The sequence below is a fragment of the Artibeus jamaicensis genome, unplaced genomic scaffold (genome assembly GCF_021234435.1).
Source record: "Artibeus jamaicensis isolate MK-2021 breed Jamaican fruit bat unplaced genomic scaffold, CSHL_Jam_final scaffold_847, whole genome shotgun sequence".
Taxonomy (NCBI): Eukaryota; Metazoa; Chordata; class Mammalia; order Chiroptera; family Phyllostomidae; genus Artibeus; species Artibeus jamaicensis.
The window spans coordinates 10128967-10156862 of NW_026522057.1; the positions used below are offsets into that span (position 1 = coordinate 10128967).

General features: G+C 53.2%; 1 protein-coding gene across 1 annotated transcript in view; it reads left to right on the forward strand.

Annotated features, from left to right (window-relative positions):
- Positions 1 to 27896, forward strand: part of CSMD2 (CUB and Sushi multiple domains 2) — a 546707-nt gene that overhangs the window by 166364 nt on the left and 352447 nt on the right. Inside the window, exon 4 of the mRNA XM_053660680.1 lies at positions 14660 to 14854. Coding sequence (XP_053516655.1) covers positions 14660 to 14854 — 195 coding nt within the window. The remainder of the gene's footprint in view (positions 1 to 14659; positions 14855 to 27896) is intronic.

Here is a 27896-nt window from a genome sequence, read left to right on the forward strand (position 1 = left end):
TGGAAGGGACACTAATTATTTCCTGGAACGAGCAGCTTCAGCACAGGCCCCAGAATGCTCCACACTCAGCCTCCTGCGTGGAAGCTGCCACCGCCCTTGCTTGGCAACAAGTCACAGCAAGGCTCTGCGCACTCCCGTCCCGCCCCACGCAGGCGGTACCTCGCAGGGGGAAAACAAGATAAAACAAAATCAAGCTGAGCTCCTCATTCACATTCCATCTCCGGCAGCTCCTTGATGATAAATAATTCTGGAATTGGAAATGAGGCGGGAGGGAGGGGGATGGTGGACCGAGCAGCGGGCAGTGCGGCCTCAAACGGTTTCCACCGCGGCTCCGCCTCTCCGGGGGCAGCCAGGGACGCAGAGCCCGCGGGGTGAGTGCGGGGGGCGGAGAGGGGTGCCTCCTCCTCCTTTGTTTTTAATGTTTTTAATCCTAGTAACCCAGGCGTAGCAAAGTTTGCCATCTTAGTCGATTTAAGGGTGCATTTCCAAGGCAGTAAGCATGTCCATTCACACTGTTGTACACCCACCAGCGCCGCCCAGCTCCAGAACTTCTTCATCTGCGCTGACTGAAACTCTGTGCCCCTTGAGTGCCGTTGCCATCCTCCTACTTCCTGTCTCGGTGGATTTGACTGTTCTGGGTACCTCATTGGTGGAATCGTACAATGTTTATGTTTTTGTGTATGACTTAGCACAGTGTGCTCCGGTTCATCTGCATTATAGCGTGAGTCGGAATTGCCTTCCTTTCCACACACATTGTATGGCTGTGCGTGTCATCTTTATCCATTTCTTCATTGTGGCACTTGGGTCACTTCCCTTCTTTGGTCGCTGTGCACGATCCTGCTAGGAGTGTGACCTGTTCTCTAGCCAGGCCTGACCATGATGGTGTACAGTCAGGGAACGCAGGTGGCTGGGTGACATTGGCACCTCCCACGGGGCCGCCACCCTGCCCAGTGCCCCCACATGCCCCTCACCGCACTTCGCCAGGTCTCACTGCAGGCCCCACAGGTTTCCCTAGCAACCCTGGGTCAGTCCGCTGTGAAAGGTCACGTATAGTGGTTTGAGTCCAGTGAGTTATTTCACATCCATGGTCTCAGTTTCTTCACCTGCAGACCAGTATCCTGTGAGTACCAGCTAAGAGGAGGGGTTGCAGGAGGTGATACAAGCCCACTTAGCATGATGCTTGGCACAGATTGTCCAACTTGGTCCTCACAACGACCCCAAGAAGCAGTTATCCCCTTAGTTGGTATAAAGTTAGTATAACTTTATAAAGTTATATGAGGAAACTGAGTCTCAGGGAGGTGAAGGGCTGGCTTGGGGCCCCTCATCCATAAGTGGTGATGCTGGGGTTCTGAGGGCTGGACTGGCACCCCGTCTAACTCCTTGTTCTTCCTCCCATGTGTGGAAGATGCTTAGCATGGGGTCCGGTCCCCAGGAGGTGCCCAACGAATGGGCACCAGTTTAGTGAATTTGGGTTTATTTTTTATAATCCTTTTTTAAAAATTTTACTTATTTAGTTTTAGAGAGAAGGGAAGGGAGGGATAAGGAGAGAAACATCAATGTGTGGTTGCCTCTCACATGGCTTCCCACTGGGGACCAGGCCTGCAAGCCAGGCATGTGCCCTGACTGGGAATTGAACTGGCGACCCTTTGATCCGCAGCCCACGCTTAGTCCACTGAGCTACACCAGCCAGGGCTCTGTTCAATGAATTTTGAACATGGTGAGAGCCAGCTCCGGGGCTGATGAAATCCATCCATCTCCCCCAGGGAGCGGAGCGGCTTTAACAGGCAAGTTCTTTGCTGGGCTTAGACAGTTTGAACTTGCGGCCAGGCTGACAGGTGTGCCGTGCTTGCAAGCACACTGGGAATGCAGGCCTGGTTTTCGGATCTGTGACTCCCGTCTTCCCAGGAGGAGGGTCCACGTGTTTTATCATTTCTCAAAAGGTCCCTGATCCCAAAATAATAAAGACCGACCTGGATTCTGAACCTGTGGATCTCAGAAAGAGTCACGGGCTCTAAGGCCTGTGAGCAGCAGAGACGGTGTTACACCAAAAGCTCCGAGAGGGGGAAGCTCCCAGGTCAGGCAGCCTGCAGTCATCGAGAGACAAGGCACAACAGCACAGGTCACTCAGGACCACAGGCCAGTCCCAGTTGCAGGGAACCCAGGAGGAGGGCCACGTTAGGGCAAAGGTGGGAGTTCAGCTGGGCCACAGACATTCGTAAAACTCCTATGCGGAGAACCCTGAAGGTAGAAAGACTTGGAGGAAGTTCTGAGCTGGCTCTGGCTGCAGACGGATTTAAGAGTCAGAAACACAAGGGACAACACTTAAAAAACAAGAACACATGTGGGGGCTGCATGATCCTGGGTAAGTGCCAGCCACCCTACCTGGAATGTTCTCCCTTCTCTGCCAAGACTATATCGAATGCTTCTTCCAGGAAACATCTTCAAATTATCCCTTCCCGTCATCCGCGAGGCTGTGTGCCACTGACCGGTGGGCCCGGGCAGTGCAGGGCAGCTGAGGGGAAGAGTGGACAGAGGACAGGGTCCTGGGCCACGGTGTCGTCTGCATTTTCCTAGTTACTCTGGGGATGGGTAGGACCGTTTGCGAATTATTCTTATTAGATGCAGGGGAGGCCGTTCAGACTGGAGATAGCAGGCTCCTGCCTGCCTCTGTGAGAGGGACATGAGTCCACATGGTGCCACCTGCCTGGCAGACCCAGGGGCGGCTCCTTGTGTCCCCTGGGGCCCATCAGCTCTCCCCAGCTACGGTTCCCAGCTTCTTCTCTTTATTTATTTCTGTGCTGGCCTCTCTCACTGTCCTGGCATCTTCTTCCAGGGAGCTCCAGGGACTTACATGCAACCACATCCCAAATTTATTGAGCACGTACTGTGTGCCAGACACTGAGTTGAGTGTTTTGCCCTGTTGATCTTTCTTAATCCCCTCAACAGCACTCTGAGCAGGTTGGAGTCATTACTCCCATTTTATTGGCGAGGGAACAGATGTGGGTAGGTGAAGCAGCTTGAGAGTTAAGTAACAAAGCTGGGATTGAACCCGGGCCCTCAGTTTCCAGAGTTTACTCCCCTAACCAGTGTGCTATGGTACGTGTTCTGTCAATATCATAATGGCTAACCCACAGCTGGGCGAGGCATGGGAAGAACTTGAACTTAGGCCTGTGGGACACCAGAGCCCCTCTCTGAACTGTGATGCTCTGTGCCTCCCAGACCCCGATAGCCCTCGCTGCCCACCTCCTAGATTACTGAGCCAACAGCGGCTTGAAGCATCCCCAGGGTCAGATCTTCATCCCGGCCCCCTCCCTGCACCCCCTGCTGTGTCTGGGATGACACCAGCTTAAACAAGATGCCAGGCAGACCCTGTGAGTGTTCGCGATAGTGACGCTGGCTTCCAGGAGGTGCTCTGGTGGTAGAAGGAGCTATCTGAGAGGAAGGGTCATTAACCCATAAGAGGACTGTTACTGTGACACACAAACAAGTGTAGTTTATTTGTAGGTATGGAAGACTGTGCCTGTTGTCGTACATGTATGAACGCAAGAGCTTCTGGATTTCTCTGTTTTTGTATATGGTGAGAGTGTATGAGAGACGAGGGCAAGCACATGCGTGTAAGTGGGTGGGCCTGTGCACATTGGATGCGCATGCTGTGGAGAGCATGTGGAAGTATGTCGGTATGTATGTCCGTGATATGTGTAAGAGACGGTGGGGTCCCCCAAGCGTGGAGCTTCTCCAGGGCAGAGCCAGCTCCGTCTCCTGACTCTGGACCCTGGAGGACCTAGACAGATGCTTTCCACCTGCACGGGGGCCTCCATGAGGAAGCCTTGGACTTTGGGCTCCAGAGGTGAGTAAAACTGAACGACAGGCAAGAGGCAGGACCTACCTTCCCTACTGTTCCTGATTCTCGAGCTGCAGAATGCTCACGGGGCGCATCTCTGGCTGAGTTGGGGGGACCTGAGGGAAATGGAGCCTCAGAACCCGCGTCGCGGCCGGGGAGATATGCTTCTGCCTCACCAGCCTGTCCTGCGCCTCTCCTCTGCAAGGCAGTAGCTAAGAAGGCACCAAGTCAGGCCGACTGGGTGTACGCTCCAGCTTCCCCAGTTCCTAGTCGTGTGACTGTGCCCACTTAACCTCTCTGAGCCTCAGTTACCTTACTATAAAATGGGGACAGTGCCCGCCTCACAGCATTGGATGGCATGAGACAGGATGCAGCATAAAGTTGGCCCTGCAAGTGGTCAGCAAGCAGTGGAGCTGATGGTGAAGAAGGTGAGGAGCAGGAGGATTCAGAGATCCTACTTGGGTGCACTTTTTAATCGGCATCTTTTGTAGTCACTGAATCCACCATCCTTTGCAGAAGGTACAAGAAAGAAAGGGCTGGTGCTGGCAGCAGACCCAACTTCTCACTTCTGCTCCAGACCTTCTCTCTAATTCTGCTAGAGAGAGGGAGCCAAGGGGTCTGGAGCCTATGGAATAGTGTGCTGCTTCCAGTGGGGTGCAGGCTGAACTGTCTGCTGCTTTCAGAAGGGAGGTGGCTGTGAGGAACACAGGGGCTTCTGGGTCCCAGACTGGGAGCCAGGTGGAGGAAATTGGGGCTCTGGGGCTCCATTGTCCACAGGGCTGCAGTTGGCAGGTGGGTGTCCCCACTGGCATCCCCAGTGGTGCTGGTGCTCAGAGGCAGCACTTCCCCACTCACCAGCGGGACAGAAGGGACTCAGGCCCAGCCTCGAGGATGGGGCTGCAAAGCCCGGGCTGGGTGCAGAGCAGCGCTCCCAGCCAGGGAGAGGTTAAGGGGGACGCAAGGTCAGTGATGGAACCTGGTGGGACAGCCCCAGCAAAAGACAGGAGGACTTCCCTTGTGGGCACCCTCCCTCAGGGTTAGAAGTTCCAGCCTCAGGTCAGGAACCCCTGCAGAGCCAGGTGGGGGACTCCGACTCCTCCCTGGCCAGTATTGGTTCCAGGTGCGTGACTCCTGTCTGCAGCTGGGCAGGGATGAGGGCCAAACATGGCTGGTCCAGGACACACACCCCTGGAAGTCCAGGCCCACCAGGCCAGGGGTCGTTCTGCCCAGCCAGACAGGAAATGTACCTGCTGTGAAAGTCGTCAGATGAAAAGAGAGAACAATGCCTTTGCCCTTCTATACCACGTGCTGCGTCCACCAGAAAGTGCTAAGTTTACTTATTTGGGGATCCCACTCCCCAAAGCTACTGACCAGCAGTGGCCGCAGGCCACCACAGCCCCCAGAAAAACACAGGTTTGGATGTGCCAGGGGGTTGTGTTTGTAAAAACAGTACAAGTCAACCTGGAATGTTCTCTGCAAATGTCAGCTGTCATTGCTCTTGTTGTTTTACAGTGATGGTGATTAACAAGGAGAACAAAGCAACTCGGGTTTATCTTATCTTGGGACCTAGCAAGTCCCCAAATGTGTTCCACAGAACAATTCAGAACTTTATAGTTATTTCTAAGGGGAAAAAGGTAGTGGGGAGATCTCGTAGTTAAATTTTTGGAGCTTCCGGATTAAGCAGAGTTAAATGGGTTTCTCTCCTGCAGAAACTCTCAGATAAACTAACCTCCGGAGTATTGGTTTTCTCGAGAGGAGAACATTTCTTCGGTGTTTTCCAAAATTACTTGACCCAGTGAACGTTTTCCTCGTGGAATTTATTTCTCAGCCAGTATCTGTGGACATCACCTGGAAAACCTTTCCAGGTTCCATTCTGCAGTTGCTCAGATTTCTCCCCCAAAGGCGTGTTTAGCTCTTCCAAGCTTAGCACTGACAGCGTCTCCCCTCTGGGCTCCAGGGGTTCTCCAGGCATCGCTCTGTCTACACAAGTGGGAGAACCCCTGTGCTAGGGTGGAGGGCGAGGCAGGGAGGGCTGAGCCAGAGAGGGGAGCAGAGACTGCGCCGTGGAGAGGGAGGGGCAAGCTGGCCCCGAAAACCCTGCGGAGCTTCCCTTGGAGAGGGCTTGGAGGAGGGCGGTGGGAGGAGACAGCACAATCTACCGCTGGCCCCCCGAGTTCCGCTGCACCCTAAGGCTCCACAGGCCGTACCCTGGGGTGCTCTGAGGCTTCCCTCGCTGAAGCCTCTCCCCTGCCTCAAGGTTGTGCTCCTTAAAGCCAGGGCCAGCTCTCCCCTTTTCTCCAGAGAAATCCCCAGTTTTTTCAGAAGCTGAAGTCATTGGCAAAAAGGAGATTTCTGTCTGGGGCGGGGTTGCCAAAATTGGCAGATTAGAATACAAAATGCCCACTTAAATTTAAATTTCAAATCACACACAATTTTTTAGTGTGAGTATATCCCAAATATTGCATGGGATATAGTTATGCTAAAAAAAAAAAAAAGAGTATTTGTGCCCCGGCCAGCTGGCTCAGTTTGTTGGAGTGTCATCCGTACACTAAAGTTTGCAGGTTCAATTCCCATTTGGGGCACATGCAAAGTGTGTGCAGTGGATTGATGTTTCTCTTTCACATTGATGTGTGTGTGTCTCTCTCTCATATCAATAAAAACACCTCCTTGGGTGAGGATTAGAAAAAGTATTTGTATTTCTCTGAAATTCAAATTTAGCAGGTAACCTGTATTTTCCCTGACAACTCTATTCTGGGTCCTAGGATGCTAGTTAGCTTTCGGGTGTTGCTTCTACAGAATCACAGGTGGAAGAGAGGAGGCCAAGGGGCACTGTGGTTCTGAAGCATCGAGGAGGAGCCTGCACTGGCAGCCCCGGCCAGTCAGGGTGAGGGAGAGGGGCCCACAAGGGGGCCGATTGGGTGTGGGCTGGGCAGGCTCTAGTCTGGCCGGGAGAGGGGCCGTGCAGGGGCCGGAGCACTGACTCCATGCCGGGCAAGCAGCGAAACAGACTCAGACTTCGGACCGTGGGCGATCAAGGCTTCCACCTGGTACGGGACCTGGGCAGTGTGGTCAAATGGCTTGGTTTTCCACCTATCCCTGATCCCAGCAGTGGTGTGACCTTGGGTTGGAGTTAACGCCTTGCTGTGCCTTAGTCCCCATCCCGGTCCCATGTGAAGGGGACGGTCATAGTAGCTCTGTCAGGGTGGATGAAATAGAAGAGTCCAGATGAAGTGCTGAGTGGGTGCCTGGCTCGTACTAAACATCCCAGAGATGACTCTTATTATCAAAACTACTGGCTGTATGACCCTTCAGGTCTCTAAATTCAGCTCTTTTTGGTAAAATGGGGTTCATAAGTACCAACCTGGAGAGTGGCTATGAGGACTAGAATAAATATTATTTCAGTGGTAAAGTATCAAGACTGAACGTGCACGAGCCTTTCCCTGCAGACGGCAGCCCCACCTGAACGAGGGCCAAACCTCCGGGGAAGGGAAGTCTGGTTTCGATCTCAGCCCTCAGGCGCCAACTCCCTGTCCTTCCCCCGCCCCCTCCTCCCAGTTCCCTTCCGGCCAGAACCCTCCCCTGTGCCGCCCCCTCTCCCCACAGCCCCTTCCCATCCCTGACTTCCAGCGGAGACAGTGTCTCTGTGCGGTGGGGACGTGGGAGCTCCCTGAGGTCTGAGTCACACACCACAGCAAATACGTGACCGCACACGCACTAATTCGGAGCCGCCCGACTAGGGCCCGTGAGCCGGCTGCCTGTTTGATAAGTGAGGTTTTACTGGGACCTGTGTTGTCTGGAGCTGCTTTAACATGACAGTTGAGTCACTGGAAAAGTTGAGTCCCCGGAACGGAGACTAAGTGGCCCATGAGGCCAAAAGTACTCAGTACCCGTCCTTTTTTTAGAGACTGTTTGCTGACCCTGTGCTAGTTAATTGTGTGCATGCATTTCATTTACCACGTTCACACAGGGCGCTCACTTCCTGCCAGGATTTAAATCAAACACTAGATGGGCAAGCAGCGCAGTGTCATTCCTGCCCCTTGGGGGAGTGCAGAGATGAAAACAGACACCTGAACAAACAGTTTCGAGCAGGTTCGGCTCCTGTGTGAAAGGCAGGGTGGTACAAAGTAATGGATGAGTGGATCGTGATGCCGTGTGTCAAGAGCAGGAATTGAAGTGCAAGTGAAACCCCAACAGGACTCCATGAGTGGGTCCCCAAAATCCGGTGTGAGACACAGGATTGTGAGACTGTAAAATTAATGGAATGGCCAGAGTGAGCCCCTGTGTAAGTTCATGGGCTGGGAGTTCCAGGATTCTGGGGCCCAATTGTCAATCCCGTTATTCCCAAACTTCCATTCTTTCAGAATGTGTTATTGTGGGATTTTACAGTTTCCACAAGACACCAGGGGTGTCAAGGAGGGCTTCACAGAGATGATGACATATAAGTGTGGCCTTGAGTGACGAATAGGAGTTTGCCAGGTGGAGGATGTCAGAGAAAGGCAAGGTGTGCTTGGGGAGTCTGTGGCTTGGAATACCAGTGTGGGGGGGTGGCAAATGGGGAGGCAGGAGATGAAACAGAACACGTCAGCAGGGTCAGATCACAGGCGATGGACCCTGTGAGCCTAACATTTGGTCCTCATGGCAGTGGGTAGGTCCTCATGGTTTTCTTTTTCTTCCCTTTTGTCTTTATTCATCTTTCAAGTCATTATTTATTCTTGTATGAATCATGCAGAAGATCAGAGGGCCTGCCTCTGTGTGTGCCTTGGTGATAGGGAACCCACTTCTGGCATGAATGTGACTGGCAGGTGAACAGAGCAGGGCCATGGTGCATTTATCATTCTGGAACCCTGGCTGTGGCATCGATGGGGCAATGCATGGGGCAGGGCAAGGCCAGCAGCAGGGAAGTCAGAGTTGGGTGCAGAAGTCCACGAGAGAGGTGAGCAGGGTCTTCAAATGAGGGAGAAGGATGGGGCAAGTGTGAATTATGGAGGACAGGCAAGTTCAAGGGAGAGGCTAGCCCTGCCCCTAGCAGCCAAAGCCTCTGCCGCAAGAACGTCCCTGTGTGAACAGTACACAGCGCAGAGAGATAAAACCGACCGAGCTAATGGAATGACTTACCCGTGCCGGTTGCCGCAAGTTGCCCCCAGTGTCAGCTCTGCTTTGCAGTCACCTAGAGGATCCCAGGCTCAACCTCAGAAATTCTGATTCAGTGGGTTTGGGGACAGGGTCTAGGCGTCAGTATCCTTATAAAACTCCCCACGTGACCCCGATGCAACATTGCAAACATGCGCTGAGAGGACAGGCTCACAGTGGAGAGCTTATGCCCTGTGATGGCAGGGAGAGGCCTGGCAGGACAGGACCTTGAGACTCGTGGGCGGCACACCCCAGCTGAAGCCCAAGTGCCTCTGTTTGATTGACAAGTGGAAGGAAATGTACAGGACCAGGCTAGTGTCAAGTTGCCTGGTTGTCACCCTAAGTCATCGCCCCAGGGAGAATGAGTGTGAATCCCTTATGGGGGTGTTTTAAGGTACTTCAGTCACCACAGACTCTATGTGCAACAGTCAGTGTGGCCCAGTGCCAGTGGAAAATGCATGCGTTGCAGGCTCAGCATCCAGGCAGAGCTGTGGAAACCCAGCTGCAATTCCCCCCCGCCGCCCCAAGGAGCTGTGCAGCCTTAGGTAAATGTCCCAACCTCTCTGGCAATCAATCATGCTTCTCTCAACAAGGGATAACAATGGCTCCTCTCTCAATAAGTTGTTGGGAGGATTAAATAAGATCATTAAGACACTTAATAAACTTTAATCAAGATATTTTTATACAGCAGGTACTGTTCTAGGAACTGGGACACAGAAGTGAACAAAATAGACCAAAAATATATCTGTTCTCATGAAGCTTCCATTGTAACAGGGTGAGAAAAACCATAAACTAGAAAATGTATCAAAAATATGTCAGGTGAGAGGAGAAGAAGTGGAGACAAGAAGTAGAGCCAGTTCCTTGGGGATGGATGTAGATACAAAGCACTTGACACTGAGGACGTGCCATGAATCATGTTGACAAGGCCAAACAGCGGCAAGTCAGGGGTTGATAAAGACTAAGGTCACGTGTGAGGCAGAAGTGCCTGTCACAGTGCAGGTCCTCAAAAGAGTGGTCTTTGTTCCTTTCTCCCGTGACCATGCCCACTACCCCTCAATCACACGCATGCACATACATGTACACACTCCACCTACACAGTTAGCACCATCCCCTTGTTCCACGTTCAGGGTTGTGGCAGGCTAAATCCTCCTCCCTGAATCCTTCTTCCCAGCCATCCTGCAACTTAGTATCAACTGTATGGCCAAGGAGATGAAACAAGTTACTTGATGGAGACAAGAAATCAAAACATATGGAGGGTGCTTGTCCAGAGAGCATAAATGGCTCTTCATTATAATACGGGAACTAAAGTCTCGAATTAAAAATAAAAGACAGGATGTAGCTTCTACCACACTCCAACCACAGAGGAGCTTCATTGTCATACAATCACTGAGAATATTATGTTGATTGGCAAGAGCCTGGCTTTGTGGAAGGGACAGAATTCCCCACTGCTAATCTACAATGGAATTGTTCAGTGTCGGGCACAGCTTTAATAATATTGTTCTGGGCTGCGCTGGATGTAAATATCCCGCTCTTCATTTTGTAAGCAATCAAAGAGAAGTTTTATAGATGGGAGAGCATGAACAGTTATAATATCTGTGCCAAGAAGCACACGGGCAAAATCGAAAAATCAAAGAACACTGTGCCTTAGAAAGGCTTCGCTTTGTGGCTTATCTCCCATCTCCTCTGTCTGTCCAGCAAGTCACACGTCAGACACATTACAAAAGACCACACTTTAAATGTTGCCCTTGACATTATTAAAAACTGCAGGATTGGTGAATCGAACCGGAGGCAAAAAAACAGACTGATAAATCTGGACAGTCAGATAATCGCCCTTCATCTTGCCGCAGTGCCCAGAATGGAAAAGGAACGAAAGGAACTCTTGCTTATTAAGCACCCACTATGTGCTGGGCACTTTGCCTCTTCAGAAGCAGCTTCGCATGGCAGTTAGAACACTGACTGATGGAGCCAGAAAGACCTGGAATCTCAACCTAGCTCTTGTGTTTTCTAGCTGCGTGGCCTTGGGCAAGTTCCGTCAGCTCTCTGTGCCTCAGTGTTTCCATCTGTCAAATGAGGATAACAGGTATCTCACAGGATGATTTGGAGGATTAAGTAAAATAAACTTGTATCCCAGCACCCAAAACATACCAGGCACTCGATAGTGGATGTTATACATCGAACTTTATTCAGTCTTCATGATAGGTGGATCTGTGTTCCCCCCAAAATATGTTGAAGTCCGAACCCCCAGTACCTATGGGATGTGACCTTATTTGGAAATAAGGTGTTTCCAGGTGCTGAAGGTACGGTGAGGGGAATAGGGTGTGTTCCGATCCAATATGATCGGTGTCCTTATAAAAAGGTGCCATCAATACCAGAAGCTAAGAAGAGACAAGGAAGGGTTTCCTTGTAAGTTTCAGAGAGATCACGGCCCTACCACCACCTGTGTCTTGGATTTGCAGCCTCCGTGACGGTGACACAAGAAGTAGCTGTTGTTTTATGCCAGTTTGTGGTGCTTTGTTACGGCAGCCCCAGCAAAGGGATACACCCCTCCCATTGCAATAAAGATATCCTCATTTTTGGATGAAGGATTGAAGCTCAGAGAAGTAAAGTTTTTTTTAAGCTTTTATTTATCTATTTATTTATTTATTTATAGACAGAAGAGAAAGGAAGGAGTAACAGAGGGGGAGAAACATCAAATTTGCCTCTTGAACACCCCCTACTGGGGACCTGGCCCAATAGCCAGGCATGTGCCGTGACTGGGAATTGAACCCTTGACTCTTTGGTTTGCAGGCCAGAGCCCAATCCACTGAGCTGTACCAGCCAGGGCATAAAGTTTGTGTCTCAAGATCACTCAGGTAGAGGTGGGCAAGCTTAGACTTGAATCCAGGCCACTCTGAGCCCAGTGTCCACCCTCTCTCTGACCGCTGTGTGGCCTCTCGGGAGCAGAGCTCAAGAAGAAAAGGGCAGTGGTGTTGGAAATGAGCTCCTGTTCAGCACACCCAAGCCCCGGTGGAGGTGCCAGGTTCGAGTGGTCTGATTATGAACAGTTCATTAAGTAAAGAGCAGTGAGTGTTTGAGAGTGACTCTTATAAAAAGAATCGACTTTTATTTATAGTGACGTTCCAGTCATTAATTTTGAAGGAAGAAAGCCCACAGCAGAAGCAGGTTCATTAAAGATGTGACATTAGTAATTTAATTAAATTGGGTTTTTGCGTCCCGTTGCAGAAAATGAAACGTTAGTTCTACACCAGTTCTCGGCCCATTTCCCCAGGTTGGCTCACTCCCCTCACCTTAGCTTGCTTTCTTCTCCGAATGTTTACCTGACCCGGCCCTCCCACCCCCAGCTCGCGCCACGGTCACTGCCTCTGCTGCAAGCCAGCAGCACAGGATCATGGGCAATGCTGTGGAAGCCAACAGGAGGATCATGGGAAATGCCAAGGATGATAGCAGTGTGGGATTATGGGCCATGCCAAGTAGGCCAGGATCATGGGAAACATTAAGGAAGCCAGCAGCCAATCATGGGGCATGCCAAGAAAACCAGCAGTGTGGGATTATGGGAAATGATAAACTGGGCTAATGGCTGATGCGGGTAGATTCTTTGATCTGGGTCATCTCACTTGTCAGGGGTAGAGAATGGGCAAGGAAGAGCTCTTCCTTCCTTAAGATAACTCACAAAAACATAAGCCTCTTGAGGACAGGGAACCGCTCTGTCACCACTAGAGTCCCAGCTCCACACACAGTTTGCCCAAAATAAATTTTGTTTACATGAAGGAATTCATGTATGGATGAGTAACCCTCCCAGACAGCTAATTAATGAACATGGAAATATGTCCCTACAAGGGTCTGGCACTGTGTTAGACTCCCAGGATATACCCTGGGGCCAGGACAGGCCCCTGTCCTCAGGCCCTATAGCTCAGGGGAATGGCATCTGCCATTTTTTGAGCATCTGCCGTGGGCTGGGCTTGGTGCCAGGCACACATCGTTTGTGATCGGTAGCCTTCTCAACCACTAGATAGTACTGTCCTCCTCTCAGGGGAGGAAGCTGGGGCTCAGGGAGGCCACACGACTGGAGAGTGATGGCCCCTGGTTTTAGACACAGGTCAAGCTGGATCCAAAGTCTGTCCTTTCTCTCCACACCCAGCTGTCTCCTGGAAGGAGAAGGGGAGTGGGGGAAGCCTCCTTTCTGGGGGTTCTGAGACCACCCTGGCAGGCAGAAGGGTCCTGCCAGGGCGTTCCTGGCAACATGGGCAGGAGGAGGGCACTGCAAGAGCCTGGGAAGCTCCGCGTCCGGGCCGGCCATGTCCACTTCATCTTTATTCCTCCTCATTGTCCCCTACCCCGTCTCTCACCACTGGCTCCCTGAGCGTGCAGGCTTATCTCTAGCCTCAAGGCCTGTGCACATTCCATTTCCTCTTCCTAGAGCAATTCTCTGTCCCAGTAATTCTTACTAATCTCCCAGGGTTCTGCACAGATGCCACCTCCCCCAGGAAGCCATCTCTGACTTGCCCACGCTGGGCGCGGTCCCCTGCCTGGCCCCCCATCTCACCATCACGCAGAGCAAACCTTGAATCATGCTTCCACTGAGCTGGGAGTACCATCCACTTATGTTGTATGTATTGGACACCAGACTCTGTCCCAGGCACTTCACTCACCTTAACTCATCTAATTGTCACCACAACCCCGCGAGGCAGGAAAGTACTATTGTGATCGCTGTCTTACACATGAGGAGACTGAGGCTCAGAGGAGCTGAGAGACTTGCTCAAGGCCACACAGGTGGAAAGCCGGCAGGCAGGGTGCAAACCGAGGCACTGCGGCCCTCGCACCCGTATGCCCCCCGCCCTGTTCTCCAGCCTCAGCACCTCAGCTCCGGGTAGATTCAGAGGAAGTATTTGGAGGGGAGTCTGGATGCAGCTTGATACCTTGTCCTCACCCTTTGGGGACATCCTGGAATGGTGGGAGGTGTGACCTTCAGGGCACAGGCAGTTCCAACTCTGGGGAGAAAAGCAGAGGGTGGGGGGAGCGCGGTCAAGTTGAACAGCGACTCGGGCACAGAGGAGCTGCGCCCTCCCTCCCTCCTGATTGGTGGGTCAGGATGTTCTCACACCCTCACGGAGTGTATTTTCCCGGATAATGAGAACACTGCAGCTGCCTCCATGCCGCTGTCTCGGGCCGCACACTGTATGTAGACTATACTCTCCGGCTCCCCATTTCCTCCTTTAAACAGCTCAGTCGGATCGGAGCTCCAAGGCTCTTGTCTTCCCACCTCACTGTCTATTCCAGCACTAACAGCCCCTTCGCCTCCCCCAGACCTACTGGGCCTAAGTGTCCCTCTGGCAGGACACACAGGGAAGAAAGCGCGTTGGGTTTAATGAGCACCCACCTACGCCATGTCATGCTCTGTGTCCCTTCCCTGGTGTTGATGAGAAAGAGTGTCCGACACCTGAGCAACCAAACCCAAGGGGTTAAAAGGATTTCCCTGGAACACCTTGAGTGATGGGGCGGATGTATTCCATGCCCAGGGCTGTGCAGGTGAAAAGGCAGGAAGCCTGGACATTCTGTTATAAATCACAAGCGTGACGCCTCCTCAGCACGCGACCATCGAGCGTATTCGAGGACTGGGCAGACCTGAGAGGGCCCAGCGTCGGGGGGTGGGCCCAGCTCACAGCTGCGTGTCTCTTCCTCTCTTCACAGTGCTCCCGAGCCACACCTGTGGGAACCCTGGGCGGTTGCCCAACGGCGTCCAGCAGGGCTCAACCTTCAACCTGGGAGACAAGGTCCGCTATAGCTGCAACCCCGGCTTCTTCCTGGAGGGCCACGCCGTGCTCACCTGCCACGCTGGCTCCGAGAACAGTGCCACGTGGGACTTCCCCCTGCCCTCCTGCCGAGGTAGGTGACCAGACAGGGTCCTCCAGGTGGGTGGCGATTAGGAGGGAATGCGGAGCTTTCAGTGGTACCTAGTCTCCAGTGCGGAAGCTGCACCATCCACTCCAGCAAGGCATGGGGCACTCACTCTGGGGAGCCCATGCCTGGGGGTCACCAAGGGTCCTCAGGGTCCTCAGGCACCCGAGGGTCTTCTCGACCTCACTTGACTTCGTTCTTGGACGTGAATTCTCTCCATCTCCTTCCCACACATCAGCAAACATGCTTTTAGTCAGTCTGCGCTCACCTTCCGCCCTCCAGCCTCAGAAGAAGCATGGTTTCTCTCCTGTCTCGGACGGCCTCCTCTTGTGTGCAGTCTGTCTCCCAGCGGCTCTCCTACTGGCACTTACACTCTTCTCTTTCCTGTAAACCCAACCTCTCTTCCTATTTAAGGAAGAGAGGTGTCCTCCTCTCAGTCTGCAGAATTGCTCAGAACCTCTTTACGCCAAAGCCCACCCCCCTTCAGAGCTACACTGGTCTCAGCCACCAGCTAGGATGACCAACGTGTCCTGGTTTCCTTGGGACTTTCCCATTTTTAACTCTTACATGCTTCTTATGTGATGATAAAAATAACACATGATCACTTTTAAATGATCTTAGAAAATACAGGCCCTGGCCGGGTAGCTCAGTTGGTTAGAACATCATTCTTGATAGGCCAAGGTCGAGAGTTCGATCTCCATCCAGTCAGGACACATACAAGAGACAACCTGTGTGAATGCATAAATAAGTGGAACAACGAATTAATGTTTCTCTCTCTCTAAAAATCAATTAAAAATACAGAAAAGAATAAAGAGGAAACAAAATGTGCCTGTTCTAACCACAATTTTCGTGTATTTCCTCCCCACTTTCTTTTAGTACATGTTGCATATAAGCATATATTATGAACAGGCACATAATTAAGATTATAATGCATGCACACATCTTTAGCCACCTTTTTTGAAAGCTGATCGCGCACCATGGGGCTCCCTGTACCACCGGAGTACCCAGCGTCCAGAGAGCTCCGTGCAGCCTCTACTCCTCCCTGCCATCCCCTGCTCTGCAGGCTGACCTCTGCCCCTCGTGCTCTGCACCTGGGTTCCAACGCAGGTGGAAATGATCTTGGCCCTTACAGCCTTTGACTTCTCAACAGCCTTTGCAATGTTGATCACTTTTTTCTTCTTGAAATTCTCTTTACATTCTGTGGCTCCCAGAACACCCAGATACAGGTCTAGGAAGACCATTGCAAGGAGCTGAGGAATGATTGAAAGAACAGCTTAGGGGATTGAAAGAAGTAGCTCTCCTTGGGTTCAGCTTCTGTCTTCCTCTTAGAGGAAGGGTCTCGGTGGTCGCTCCCCCCACCTGCCCACACCCGTTTCACTGTCTGCACCTGGGATGGGAAGTGGGTGGCCCATCCGCCTCTTCCCATTCTCCCCAGTTCAATGGCAGACAGAACTAATTGGTTGCAGCACCCTTTCTGCGGGAGTCCAGACACAGCTGTGAATTCCTTCCCCACAGGCAAGCCACGACCAGTCGATCTGAGCCGTCACTCCTCTCCTTGTTTGTCTAGCCCTCCTCAACCAAGAATATCAGTGTCCACCACACTGGCCCTTCTCCGTGGAGCCCAAGGGCACTGGAGTCTCCTTTCTCGCCTCCTAAGTCCCTTCCTCTTGGGCCCCATTTCTCCTGTGGGACACGCCTCTCTTCATGTGATTTGCATCAGGATTGACCAAATCAGTTACGTGACTGACACCAGGAACGGCCAAACCACGCGGGCCCCAGCACACAGGTGCATGGCCCTGAGTGTGCTGACCGTGGCTCAGGGCTGCTGCAGCCACCCTTCTGTCCAGCATTCGTACCCACCCCCGCCCACAGAGGTCACTCTTTAACAGACTGGCCTTCCTTGAAGGAGGGGTGTCTGAGTTGTGACTTGATAATAGAAAACATGATAGTAAATGAATACTTAAGTTGTGGAAAAAACCAACAGTTCTCTTTCTTTTTACGGCAACAGAGAGTGAACACAGCACAAGCATCAGGACAAGCCTCAGCGGCAGAGCGGCTGCTGCCTGTCCCGTCAAGTGTGACTCCCATTGACACCCCATCCCAGTGCGGTGCCAACCACTGTCCCTCTCAGAATCTTCTGGAAGCTTTGTCAGCTTTAGTTTTCTGTCAGCCTGGAACTCGCCTGGGTTCCGCTTTGCCAACATAGGTCAGGAACTTGGCCCATTTTTTTTACTGCCCCCCCCCAAAAGCGCAAAACAAAAATGAAAACAGAAAACAAAACCACTAACAAAGGTGTCTGCCTGCAGCACAGCCTTCAGTGAGGGTTTGTGGCAGGGCAGGCAGTTCACCTCTCAGCACTGCACGTGGCTCGTAAAGGAGTCTGGGCGATCAGCCGCCTCCCCATCCCTCGGTCCCTTCTCCCCAGAAGCTGCTCCCTGGCTTCCCCTGTGGCGTGCATGGTACCGGCTCTTCTTTCTCCAGCTTCCTCTACATGGCTGCCTCCAACCTCCGCCCTCTGCCCTCCGCCCCCTGCCCCATTGGGGACGTCTGTTGACTTGGGCACAGGAGCCCTGCTGGCTCTCGGCTCTGCCATCTCCTTACAGGCTGATGTCTCCCTTCCCCACCCAAACTATTTAGGTACAGGGTGGTATTTTCCCGCATGAAGAGGGCTTTCACCTGAACTCTGCGGGCTGTTAAAATACCCTTTTTTTTGTTACCTCGCTAGTAAAAGACAGTGATGCGGGCCACCTCTCAGAGGCCTTCACTCACCAGGTTGAATTGGGGTGTAGTGTCTGTGAGCCCAGGTGTGGGGGGCAGTGAGGACTGGCCTCTCGGTGGGATGGAGTGGGCTGGGGTGACGTCGGTCCCCGGACATTGACCTCACAACAGCCATCTGTGGGCCTGGGGCACCTTTTGGTGACATGACTTTCTTCCAAGTCTCTCCTGATTCTCTTTTGGACTCTCAGACCATAATGATTCTTCTCCTTAAACATGTCATTCCTCTACAGACACTCTGTCTCTTGGAATTTCTCATCCACTGCATGGCTTCTGATTATTGCTTGGAGGTGACTTTGACTTCTACCTCCAACCCCGCCCCCTGTCCTAAGCTCTGGGCCCACATGGGGATCCAATGTTGCTGAACTCCTCCCCAGAGGGTGCCTCAAATGGGGCATGTCCCAGATCTGCTCTTTGTGCTGCCTTCCCCAACTCGGGGAAGGGTGTCACCACCCAGGGCGGCCCAGCCAGACACCCCAGTGGCTTCTTACACTCCTCACCTTTGCTTCCTGCATCGTCAGTCACCATGCCCTGGCGAGTGGTTCTCTGCACCTGCCCTCTCCTTCCCGACTCTGCCATTGTGCAGGGGGCTGCTTAGAGTCCTACCAGCGGGTCTTCATCACTGACAGGGTCAAGTTCACATTCCTTAGTGTGGAGCACAAGGCCCTTCCAGAAAGAGTCCCAAGCCAACCAACGTCTCTCAGTCCTCTCTGAGTAGCTTTGGTTGCAGCAGAGAACGCTCCCTCCTGGAACACAGCAGGAAAGCCAGCCAAAGATGTCAAGTCTTGCTTTCAGAAGGGCTTCTATTCAAATGCCAGAAACTCCTGGGTGCCTGAGGGGACTGAGCTGTAGCTCTCCCACTCCCTGAGCCCCCAGTGCCCCCCTCCCGCCCCTGTGCTTCACCCACTTACTCTAATTCACTAGAAGCTGCAAGAACAGCCTGAGAAGCACACTCAGTACTGTCAGGGATTTCCTGAAAGTGACTGTGTGAACTGTCCTTCCCTAGGAGGCCGAGCTAAACAAGGGCAGAGGACGCTCACTGGGTGCCGTGCTGTGCCAGGCGCTGCGGTCTTGCCAGAGTTAACGGGTTCATACTCAGGGAGGATTAAAGCCTTTTTGGCCTTCCTTCCTCTCGTGTAGAACTCTCAAGGGCTGGCATCTATGAGTGGGTAAACCTCATTCACTGGGCAGTCATCCGTAAATGTTTGCTGAATGGAGGGACGGCTGGATGGGTCTGGTTCACCAGCAGGACCGTGTGGGCATACTGGCCCCAAAGGGAAACCACTGGCCTGGCTTCGCCCACCTGCCCGGCGGCTCTGAGCAACACGAAGTCTTTGAGTCCAAAGCTTTCAGGAGCAGGCTGAAGGGCTGTGTATAGAGATAGACACAGGAAATGCCATCTGCTCAGCTGAAAGGTGGGCTTGGTCCAGGGACAGAACTTAGGGGAAATAGAGACGAGCTGGAGTCAGGGGGCAGAGCAAGTGTGAAGCTGACCCATGCCAAGTGTGAAGGAGGCCCATGCCAAGGCCTGAGGAGGCTTGGTCCAGCTGGCAGAGGGAAGGGCCTACGACCTCCGTCCGTTTGTGTCACTCTGTGTCCCTTTTCAAAGGCAGAGGTCCCTGGGAGGCCCCGTGCTCTGTGGAACCTCTTCGATCACAAGAAAGAAAAACACATTTCAGCAACCAGGCTCTTGACTTGTGCAGGGCGTTGGCCCTGGATCAAAGAAGACCTCGTGGGGAAGGAACGGGGTTCAGATGTGCTGGGGGCTGAGGGGCTGGTGGTAGGAAGGAAGCCTGAGCAAGAAATGCTTGGCCTCTTGAGGTTCAAGCCAAACACTGCAGGCTGCCACCAGTCCCGGGGAAACGGGCGTTCGGTCTGCAGAAGCTGGGGCTGCAAGAGCTGAGCTGCATTCCAAATTCCCTGGCCCCGGGGGAGGAACCTGTGGACTGTGAAGCAGAAGCAGTGTGTCGGGCATGAAAGAGCAGGTAGTCAGGCTAAGTTCAACCTTGGTTATGCCAGCTCGGAGCTGGGGTTGCCGGTGTGTTTTTAAAGTGGGGACACGAGTCACAGCCTTACAGGGTTGGTTGTTTACTCATTCATTCACTTGAGAGTCAGCAACATTTTATTGAGTGCCTACTATGCGCCAGACAGTCATTGCTTTGCTGATTATGTGCTGACTGCCTATTAGGTGCCAGGTATTGTTCAAGACGCAGAGGCTCGCGGTACTCAGCCAGGCAGACCACGTTCCGTGGAGTTTACACTGTGGCAGCAACAAGGCAGAAGGCAGACAAAAGCCAAGTAGACATTTTTCAGACCATGATAGGAGCTAGTGATGAGGAAGCCTGCTTTAGATGACATTGTCAGGAGAGGACTCTCTGAGGAGGTTTGAACTGATTTCTGAATGACAGGAAGGAGGTGTATTATGTGAAGACCTTGGGAAGGGCATTCCTGACAAGAGGAACAGCAGGTGCAAAGACCTTGAGGCAGGAGAGGGCCTGATACATTAGAGGAATAAACAACAAGCCCATATGGTAAAGAAGAGCAGGGGGAGGGGTGGAGAGGGCAGGGCTGTGGTGAAGCAGGGCAAGAAGTTCGGATTTGGTTCTACATTCCGAGGAGCCAGGGAGGAATTTTAAGCAGAGCTGTGGTATGATTTCACTTAATTTTTTAACAGCTCACTCTGGATGCTAGAAGGGAGGGTGATTATCTTTGGCAAGAGGCACAGCCGGGAGACCAGTTAGGAGACAGCTACTGTGGGCAGGTGGGATGGAAGTGGTGCATCTTGGTGGGGGGTGGCCATGGTAGAGATGGACAAGAAGGGGGACAAATTGAGGCCGTAGTTTGGGGGCACAGCTGGCAGTCTTGCTGGTGAACTAGATGTAGGCGCTGATGGAACAAAGGGTCAAGGTTGACTCCTAGGCTCTTTCTGGAGCGCTGGCCACATGGGGATGCTCATGACCAAGGTGGGAGGACCAGGCCAGGGAGCGGGAAGTGGGTGCCCGAAGGAAAATAAAGAGAGCTCCTTTTGTCCAGCTGAGGTTTGCCTGTGAGCACCTGAGCAGGGGTATTCATACTGTGGCTTGGGGCGGTTCTGAGCTAGAGAGAGATTGGGAGGGGGCTTGAAGACCCAGGGTGGTGATGGAGAAAGCGAGGAGGGTCCGGGTATCACACGCTGGGCTCCACTCTGTTGATTGAATGAAACAGGGTGCAGAAAGCACTAAATACCACGCCAGGGGCGGTGTGCCGTGAGCATGGGGCCTTGGGATGGACCACAGCTCCCAGACACTCCCGCTGGGATCACTAGTCCCTCTCTCACCTTTGCCTTCACCATCCCTGCAGTAGAACCATCCAGAACCTGGCTCTGGAGTCCGATCACCTGTATTCAAATCCTGGCCTTGCCACTCACACCCCCTAGCTGAGTGACTTTGGGCTAGTAGCTCAACCTCTCTGTGCTCCATTTTTCCTCTGTAAATGAGAATAATGAGAGTACCTAACTCATAATGTGGCAGTGAGGCTTGAGTAGATAAATGCCAAGCACACAGCAGAGGGCCTTGTTCATAGCAATGGCTCCCTGAGAGCAAGCTGTCATATGTGACTGGGACTGCCACAGCCACTGGTGGCCGGCATTGTCGAGCACCAGCTCTGTGTCAGACCTTGCATTACCTAATTTAATTCTTATAGAAGCCATAGGAGATTAAGATGTTGTTATCCCCTATGACAGGTGAGGAAACTGAGGCCCAGAGAGGTGAGGTTTCTGCCTGTGGTCACATAGCTAGAGGCTCATGGAGCCAGGATTCCACCCAAGTCCATGTGCCTATCAGCCGTGATCTTGACTGACCGCCACTGTTTACTGCAGGCAGGGACAGTGACCGGTGGCCCATGGCAGGAGGCTCACAATGACACCAGTGCCTCTGGAGCTCCTCCTGTTTGTTGGTCTGAGGCCCAAGAACTTGGTGCTTTTGTAGGTGCATCCCCTGCATGGGTCCACCAGGTCAGGGACTCGCTGGTCTCCTGTGGTTTCTTTCCCCCTTGACCTTCTCATTAACTTGCCCCCTGAGCTATTTGGAGAGAAGCCTCAGAGAAAGGGCCAGAAGAGATTCCACTGGGCAGATGCAGCTTCACGGTGGGGCCAGGCTCTGCCAGGGGCTCCTTTCCTTCTTAGAGTGAATTCTGACCCAGGATCCGGCCACCTCTGTGTGAGCGTGGGGAGCCGGCCTGCACTGTGGGGGCGGCACAGAGCCCCTGCCTCAGGCCCCTCAGGCAGAGGAGAGAGGGGCAGGAGGGGACTGCTCACACCTAGAAAGCCCTCTCCCGGGCCTGGGCTCCCGGGAGCCAGCCCTAGTTCATGTCAAGGACAGCAGTGCAGTGGCCAAGGCCCTAGTGGCTGGAAGTGGGTAGGCGACAGTGTGGTCTGGAGGCAGCGTCCTGGCTTCGGAAGCCGGCTGACCACACTGAAGTTTCCCCGTGTGTCAGGTGTGGGCGATATAATAATACCTCTCTGAGAGCAGTTTGAGGAGGTGCAGGTGAAGTCTTCCGCGCAAAGCCTGGCCTGTAAGGAAAGCCCAACAAGGAACCGTGATGTGACCAAACACCATGTCTCGTCTCCGGTCATCCCCTCCGGAGGTCACCTGGGTGGCGAGGGCGTGGTCCCCCCTCATCCGCTGCTCGGCTTCCCCTGTTTCAGTTACCTGTGGCCAACTGCAGTCTGAAAACAGTGAATGGAAAATTCCAGAAGTAAACAACTCGTAAGTTTTAAATTGCACACGTTCCGAGTGCCTCGCTGAGTCTCATCACGCAGGCACCGACCGTCTCACGTCTCCCGGGGCGTGTATGTACACAGACATTTTGAGGGGAGAGAGACCCCATTGACATAACTTTCATTACAGTAGACTGTGAGAAGTGTTCCATTTTACTATTAATTAGCGCTATTAATCTCTCACTGTGCCTAATTTATAAATTAAACTTCATCATAGGTGTGTATGTATAGGAAAAGAAGTAGAGCATGTATAGGGTTCAGTACTGTTCATGGTTTCAGGCACCCACCGGGGTCCTGGAACATACCCCCATGGATACGGGGGGTGGGGACGGCTGTATCTTCTGTGGTGGCAGAAATAGTGATGCTGTCACACAATTGGCAGTTTCTTAATTTTTTAAGAAGGGAGGTCCTTGATAGGACTATGGATAAAGAGACAGAATCCTGAGCCCCCAGAAGAGGGGACGGACAAGGTTGAGCAGGAGGGACACCGAGCCACACAGGACAAGAAAAGCGGGAGCACGGTGGCTTTGGGGCCTCATGCTCTGGCTCACTTGCAGTTGAGCTGTCGGGTGGCTTCTTACAAAAATACCCAGGGCCTGATGGGGCGTGTGTCTCCTCAGAGGCCGAGTAGCCCTGGGCCGGGGGATGTGGACGGAAGCCCAGGGTGAGGACCCAGGAGCTTCTAGGCATCCCCGAGTGTGTGCTGGAGCTGGAGGTGGGGGAAGGGGATGCAGGTTCCTCCACCCCTGCCCGAAATTTGTGAGGCTTTAGAGAGTCCACAGACATCAAATGGTGCGGAGGGATAGTTGTCTAAAATTATGGTTCATTGAAGACATTTCAATGAAACTTAAAGTTGACCATAAATAAACGTGGAAAGGAAACTGTCAGCCTGACACACATGCACCGTCGAATGTCTGTGACTCCATAGTCGTGCAGAAGGCCCATAGCCAGAGAAGGAGAAAGTATGAATTACTATTTTAGGACTGTGGTGTCAGCCGAAGGTTATAGTTTACGACTCCAAAGTTGTAACCATGAAATACAATGTCTTATTTAAAGTGTGAGTAAATCCCCAAACAACTTTTCCAGCATCTCCCATCAGTAGAGGGCAGGGCAGGAACGAGGGTGCCAGAGGAGCTCGAGAGCAGGTGTGAGTCAGCGTGGCCCCGGCCAGAGGGTCTCATTTCCCGAGGCCACGGCTCCAGCATCACTCCAGCATCACAGCATTACATGCTCAGGAGTCATTACCAAAGCTGGGACCTTTGAAGATCTGAGGATGACGTACCAAGCAGGGACTGGGACCTTAAGGCTGATGAGGGGCCAGCCAGGCCCCACGAGGTAGGGAAGATGGTCCCAGAAAGAGAAAATGGCACTTTCAAAGGTCCTGGAGCAGGGAGATGCTTGGTGCATCAGAAAAGTCAGGAGGAGTGGGAGGGTGGTCGCAGGAGTCCGGGGGCGAGGCCTGTACAAGGTGAGGCCTCGTAAGGTTCTTGTCCAGCCACGGGATGTTCTGCTGTACCCTGAGCAACAGTGGGAGCTATGGAAGGTTTGTACAGCAGGTCTGTGCTGTTGAGCCTCTGGGTGAATGAAGAATGGCAGCTGGAGCAGGAGAGAGGCTTCCTGGCGGCATGACTTGGAGCTCAGCTGGCTGAGAGTGGAGCAGCAGTGAAGACAGGTGACTGAGTCGAGAGCCATTTAGAAGGACAGACAGGATTGGTTGCTGGTTGGACGTGGGGTGCGAGAGGAGTTGAGGATGTCCCCCAGCTCCGGCACAAAGGCCCTGGATGAATAGTGCTGCCGTTTTTCAACACAGGAAGAAGGTTGGGTTTAGTGGGAGGAGGGGACAAAGACATCTCGTTTGTGTATGTGCTGCAGAGCCAGCACAAAGACGTCTTAGTTGGGTTGAGAACAATGTGGGACGCCCAGCGAGGTTTCTAGGACCAGAAATGGGCAGGAGACTGTATGGCCATTATCTTCTCCCCGGGACCTGCTTTCCCTCTGGCGTTCCCTGCCTTGTCCACCTAGGTGCCATGTGCAGACGTCCAGCCTGGTTGGTGACTTCTTCGTGCACGAGGCTGGGGCCAGCGCATGTCCAGCAGCTCTGTGTCCCTGCCCTCCTGACACCACGCCCTGTCCTCCTCCTCTCAGGGAGTCCCTCCCTGCCTGCTCTTTCTCAGCCTCCTCTCGGGCGCCCTGGCTTCTGCCCTCTGCCCATGAAGTGTCACTTCTATCCCAGTGTTCTCTACTCCCAGGGGGCCGGTTCCCTCTTCGTCCTGCTGACCCCCTGCCTGACAGGCTCCAGGCCCTCTTGACTTGCCCCCAGGCCCATAGACAAGGCTGTCCCTCGGGAACTCACAGCCAGCACGGGAAGGGCAGAGACTGGGCCATCACTGTCCGGCACCATCATCGTCATTGTCATCATCAGCCCTGTCACCCTGTTAGAGACCTCACCACCCTCCCTCCTTCCCTCCCTCCCTCCACCTCTCCTTCACTGCCCCCTCCGGGCTGGAGACCACATCCTCTAGCTTCTCCCCCGGCGCCCCCCCCCCCCAGCACTTGAATGTCTCCTGTCCCTTCTCCTTCCTCCCACTGCCATTGCCATTCCTTCAGGCTTCGATGACTGGAACACCCTCTTCACTCTCCTCCTCACTGCTGTCTCCCCACCAGCCACCCTCATCACCCCAGGCCACGGCACCCATTCGTCAGGTGGGGAACAGAGCCACCTCCCCAAAGCAGGGCTGGGCTCTCACGCCCTGCGATGGCTCTGACACCTGCAGGGAAGGATTCAAACCTCGACCAGATCACCAGGCCTTTCCTTCCCCTGCTGACCCAGCTCACTGCCTGCGTCCTGCACTTCCACGGCGGTGGGAAGCTGGCCATCCCCCAAGCACACCACACCCCTCAGGCCTCCTTGCCTCTGAATGTCCATGTCCTCTGCCAGGAACCCCCTTTTTTCTCCCTCCAGCACACTCTGACTCCTTTCTCAAGGTCCAGGCTAAGCATCCCTTCCTTCACCACGACTTTCCTAATGTCCAGTGCAGTCAAGGTCAAGCCACTGTGGCTAGGGCTGTAGGCGGTTTCACCTGGTGTAGACCAGGCCTGTGCAGGACTGCTGGGGACCAGCAAGGCTGTGCTTGCTCAAACAGCACTGACAAATGGGCTCGCTGCCTGGCTCCTGTAGCTTATCTCCTCAGTAATGGTCATGGCGAAGTTATTACATCAAGGGGAGACGCTGAGACTCTGCCTCGGATGTCAGACTTCATAGCCTCGTGCTAGTGAGGTACCCAGGGTGGAAATACCATGTTTCTTCATACAACAGGTAAACAGCATCAGCACACTGGATTGAAAGCCAGGCGAGGCAAAGCCGCCCCCCTCCTCTCTCTGCCTCCTTCCTGGGTTCTGGGCATCTAGGTTAGCGGGTAGCTAAGGTGGAGGGAGGAGGAGAAGGAGAATTGAATCACAGCTCCTTGGGCGCTGCAGGCCCTTCACAGAGCAGCCCATAACTTCCTGCCCAGCAGCGCTGCCCTCGCTGCCTTTCCATCTGAGTTCAGACGGGGCGGACCGAGGAGTCCCCGAGCGCACTCCACACACCCACTTCGGCCGCCTTGCTCTGGCTGTTTCCTCTGCCCAGGACACCCACTCCCCGGCCTGCCAGGCAGCCAGATCTCAGAGGAAGTGCATCCCGCCAGGTTGGCGTTCAGAACATAGCCAGACTCTGACTATGTCTCAGTGGTACCACCTGGGCCAAGACGCCATCCTCTGTCACCCGGCTCGTCACAGTAGCCTCTAGAGGCCCCGCCTTCTGCCCTGCGCCTCTCTGGTCTCTGTCCACATTGGCAGCTCAAGGGGTCCTCTTAGTACACAAATCAGACATGTCACTCTCCGCTCGGAACCCTCACTGGCTTCTCATGTCTCTGAATTCAGAGCCCACTCCCTACACTCTCCTGCTTACCTGCGCTACTCCGGCCCCTCGGGTCCCGGTGCTCTTCAGCGGTGCCTCTCTGCACAGTGGCCTCTGCATGTGCTGCTCCGTCTGGAATGCTGTCCCCGCCCCCATTGCCACTTGCCTTCCTCTCTCTCTCCTCCCTCCCCCCCGGAAGGCCCGGGTCCCCACTCCCCTCCTGCGCCCCCTCGTTCGCACAGGGTCTGTTCTTTGTCCTGAGTATTGCCTGTTTCTCTCTGACTAAAATGTAACCTCCGTGAAGGTAGGATTTTTGTTTTAATAAATTTTTAAATTGGTTTTTGGGCCAAGGGTGGGCATTGATTTGTTTGTCCATTTATTTTGCATTCGTTGTTTGATTCTTGTATGTGCCCTGACTGGGGATTGAACCTGAAACTTTGGTGAATCGGGATGACCAGGATGGTGAATCTAACTGAGCTACCCAGGCAAGCTTAGTTTGTTTATTTGCAGATAAGTCCCCAGCACCTAGACTATTGCCTGATACGCAGTAGACGCTCCATAAACGTTTGTTGAGTGAATGTGTCAGCACAAATGTCACTTCCTCCGTGAAGTCTTTCCTGAGTGCGATGTGCTGTCACTGTGCTTTGACACCTCAGCCGTCACAGTTCTGGGGATCCGCTGTGTGTTTGCCGGGCGCCCCCGCTCTGAGAAATGCTTGGGGCAGGGATGAAATTGAGTTTTTCATAAGGTAGTACTGGCCCTGGCCCAGCGTTTGGCACACAGTAGGTGCTCTGTTTATAGGTGCGAGAGGGAAACATTCATGAGCACCTGCTGAGTGAGGCCCCTTCATGTCTGTGCTCAGACATACCTAAGAGTTGGAATTTAGAACTGAGTTCATGCTCCTGAAATAGACCTTGACCTTGTAGAATGATATTCCTAAAAATTCAGGGCCACTGAATAAACTCATTTTTGTCTCCGTCTCACACCACTCCTGTATATCCAGCTGTCACCTCAATCTCTCCACCAGGACATCCCACAGACACACCCAGCCCTGGTGTCCAATACTACCCTCCCTCCTGGTGGCCGTCCACACCATGGGGTGCTCCCCTTCTGGTGTCCCTGTGACAGCAAATGAGACCTTCTGTCCACCCATCCACACTCATGATGGAAGCCTGGAACCCATCCGTCCCAGGTGCTAAGTCCTGTAGATTTCACTTCCTGAATATCTCGCAGATAAGCCCTTCCCACCCTCCCCATGACCCCAGCTCAAATCTCATCCAGCCTCGCGTGGACTTGGGTAACTATGGCCTACCCAGAGCATCCTGTGGGCCTCCCCAGCTCAGGCCTCCTCTGTGCCACAGCCACAGGGACCTTTCTCAGATGCCAGTGCAGTCATATTCTTCACTAGCTTTGATCCTTAAGATAAAGTGGAAGGAAAAGGAGAACTTAGCATTTGCTGGGCACGCCAGTCACTGGTGAATGCTGGGTCCTGTCCCATTAATTATCCCATTGAGTTATTGCAATAAACCATTGTGTAGAGAAGCAAAATGCCTTAGGGAAATAAATCACCCAGGGGCACATGGCTGGGAAGTTGTGGACCC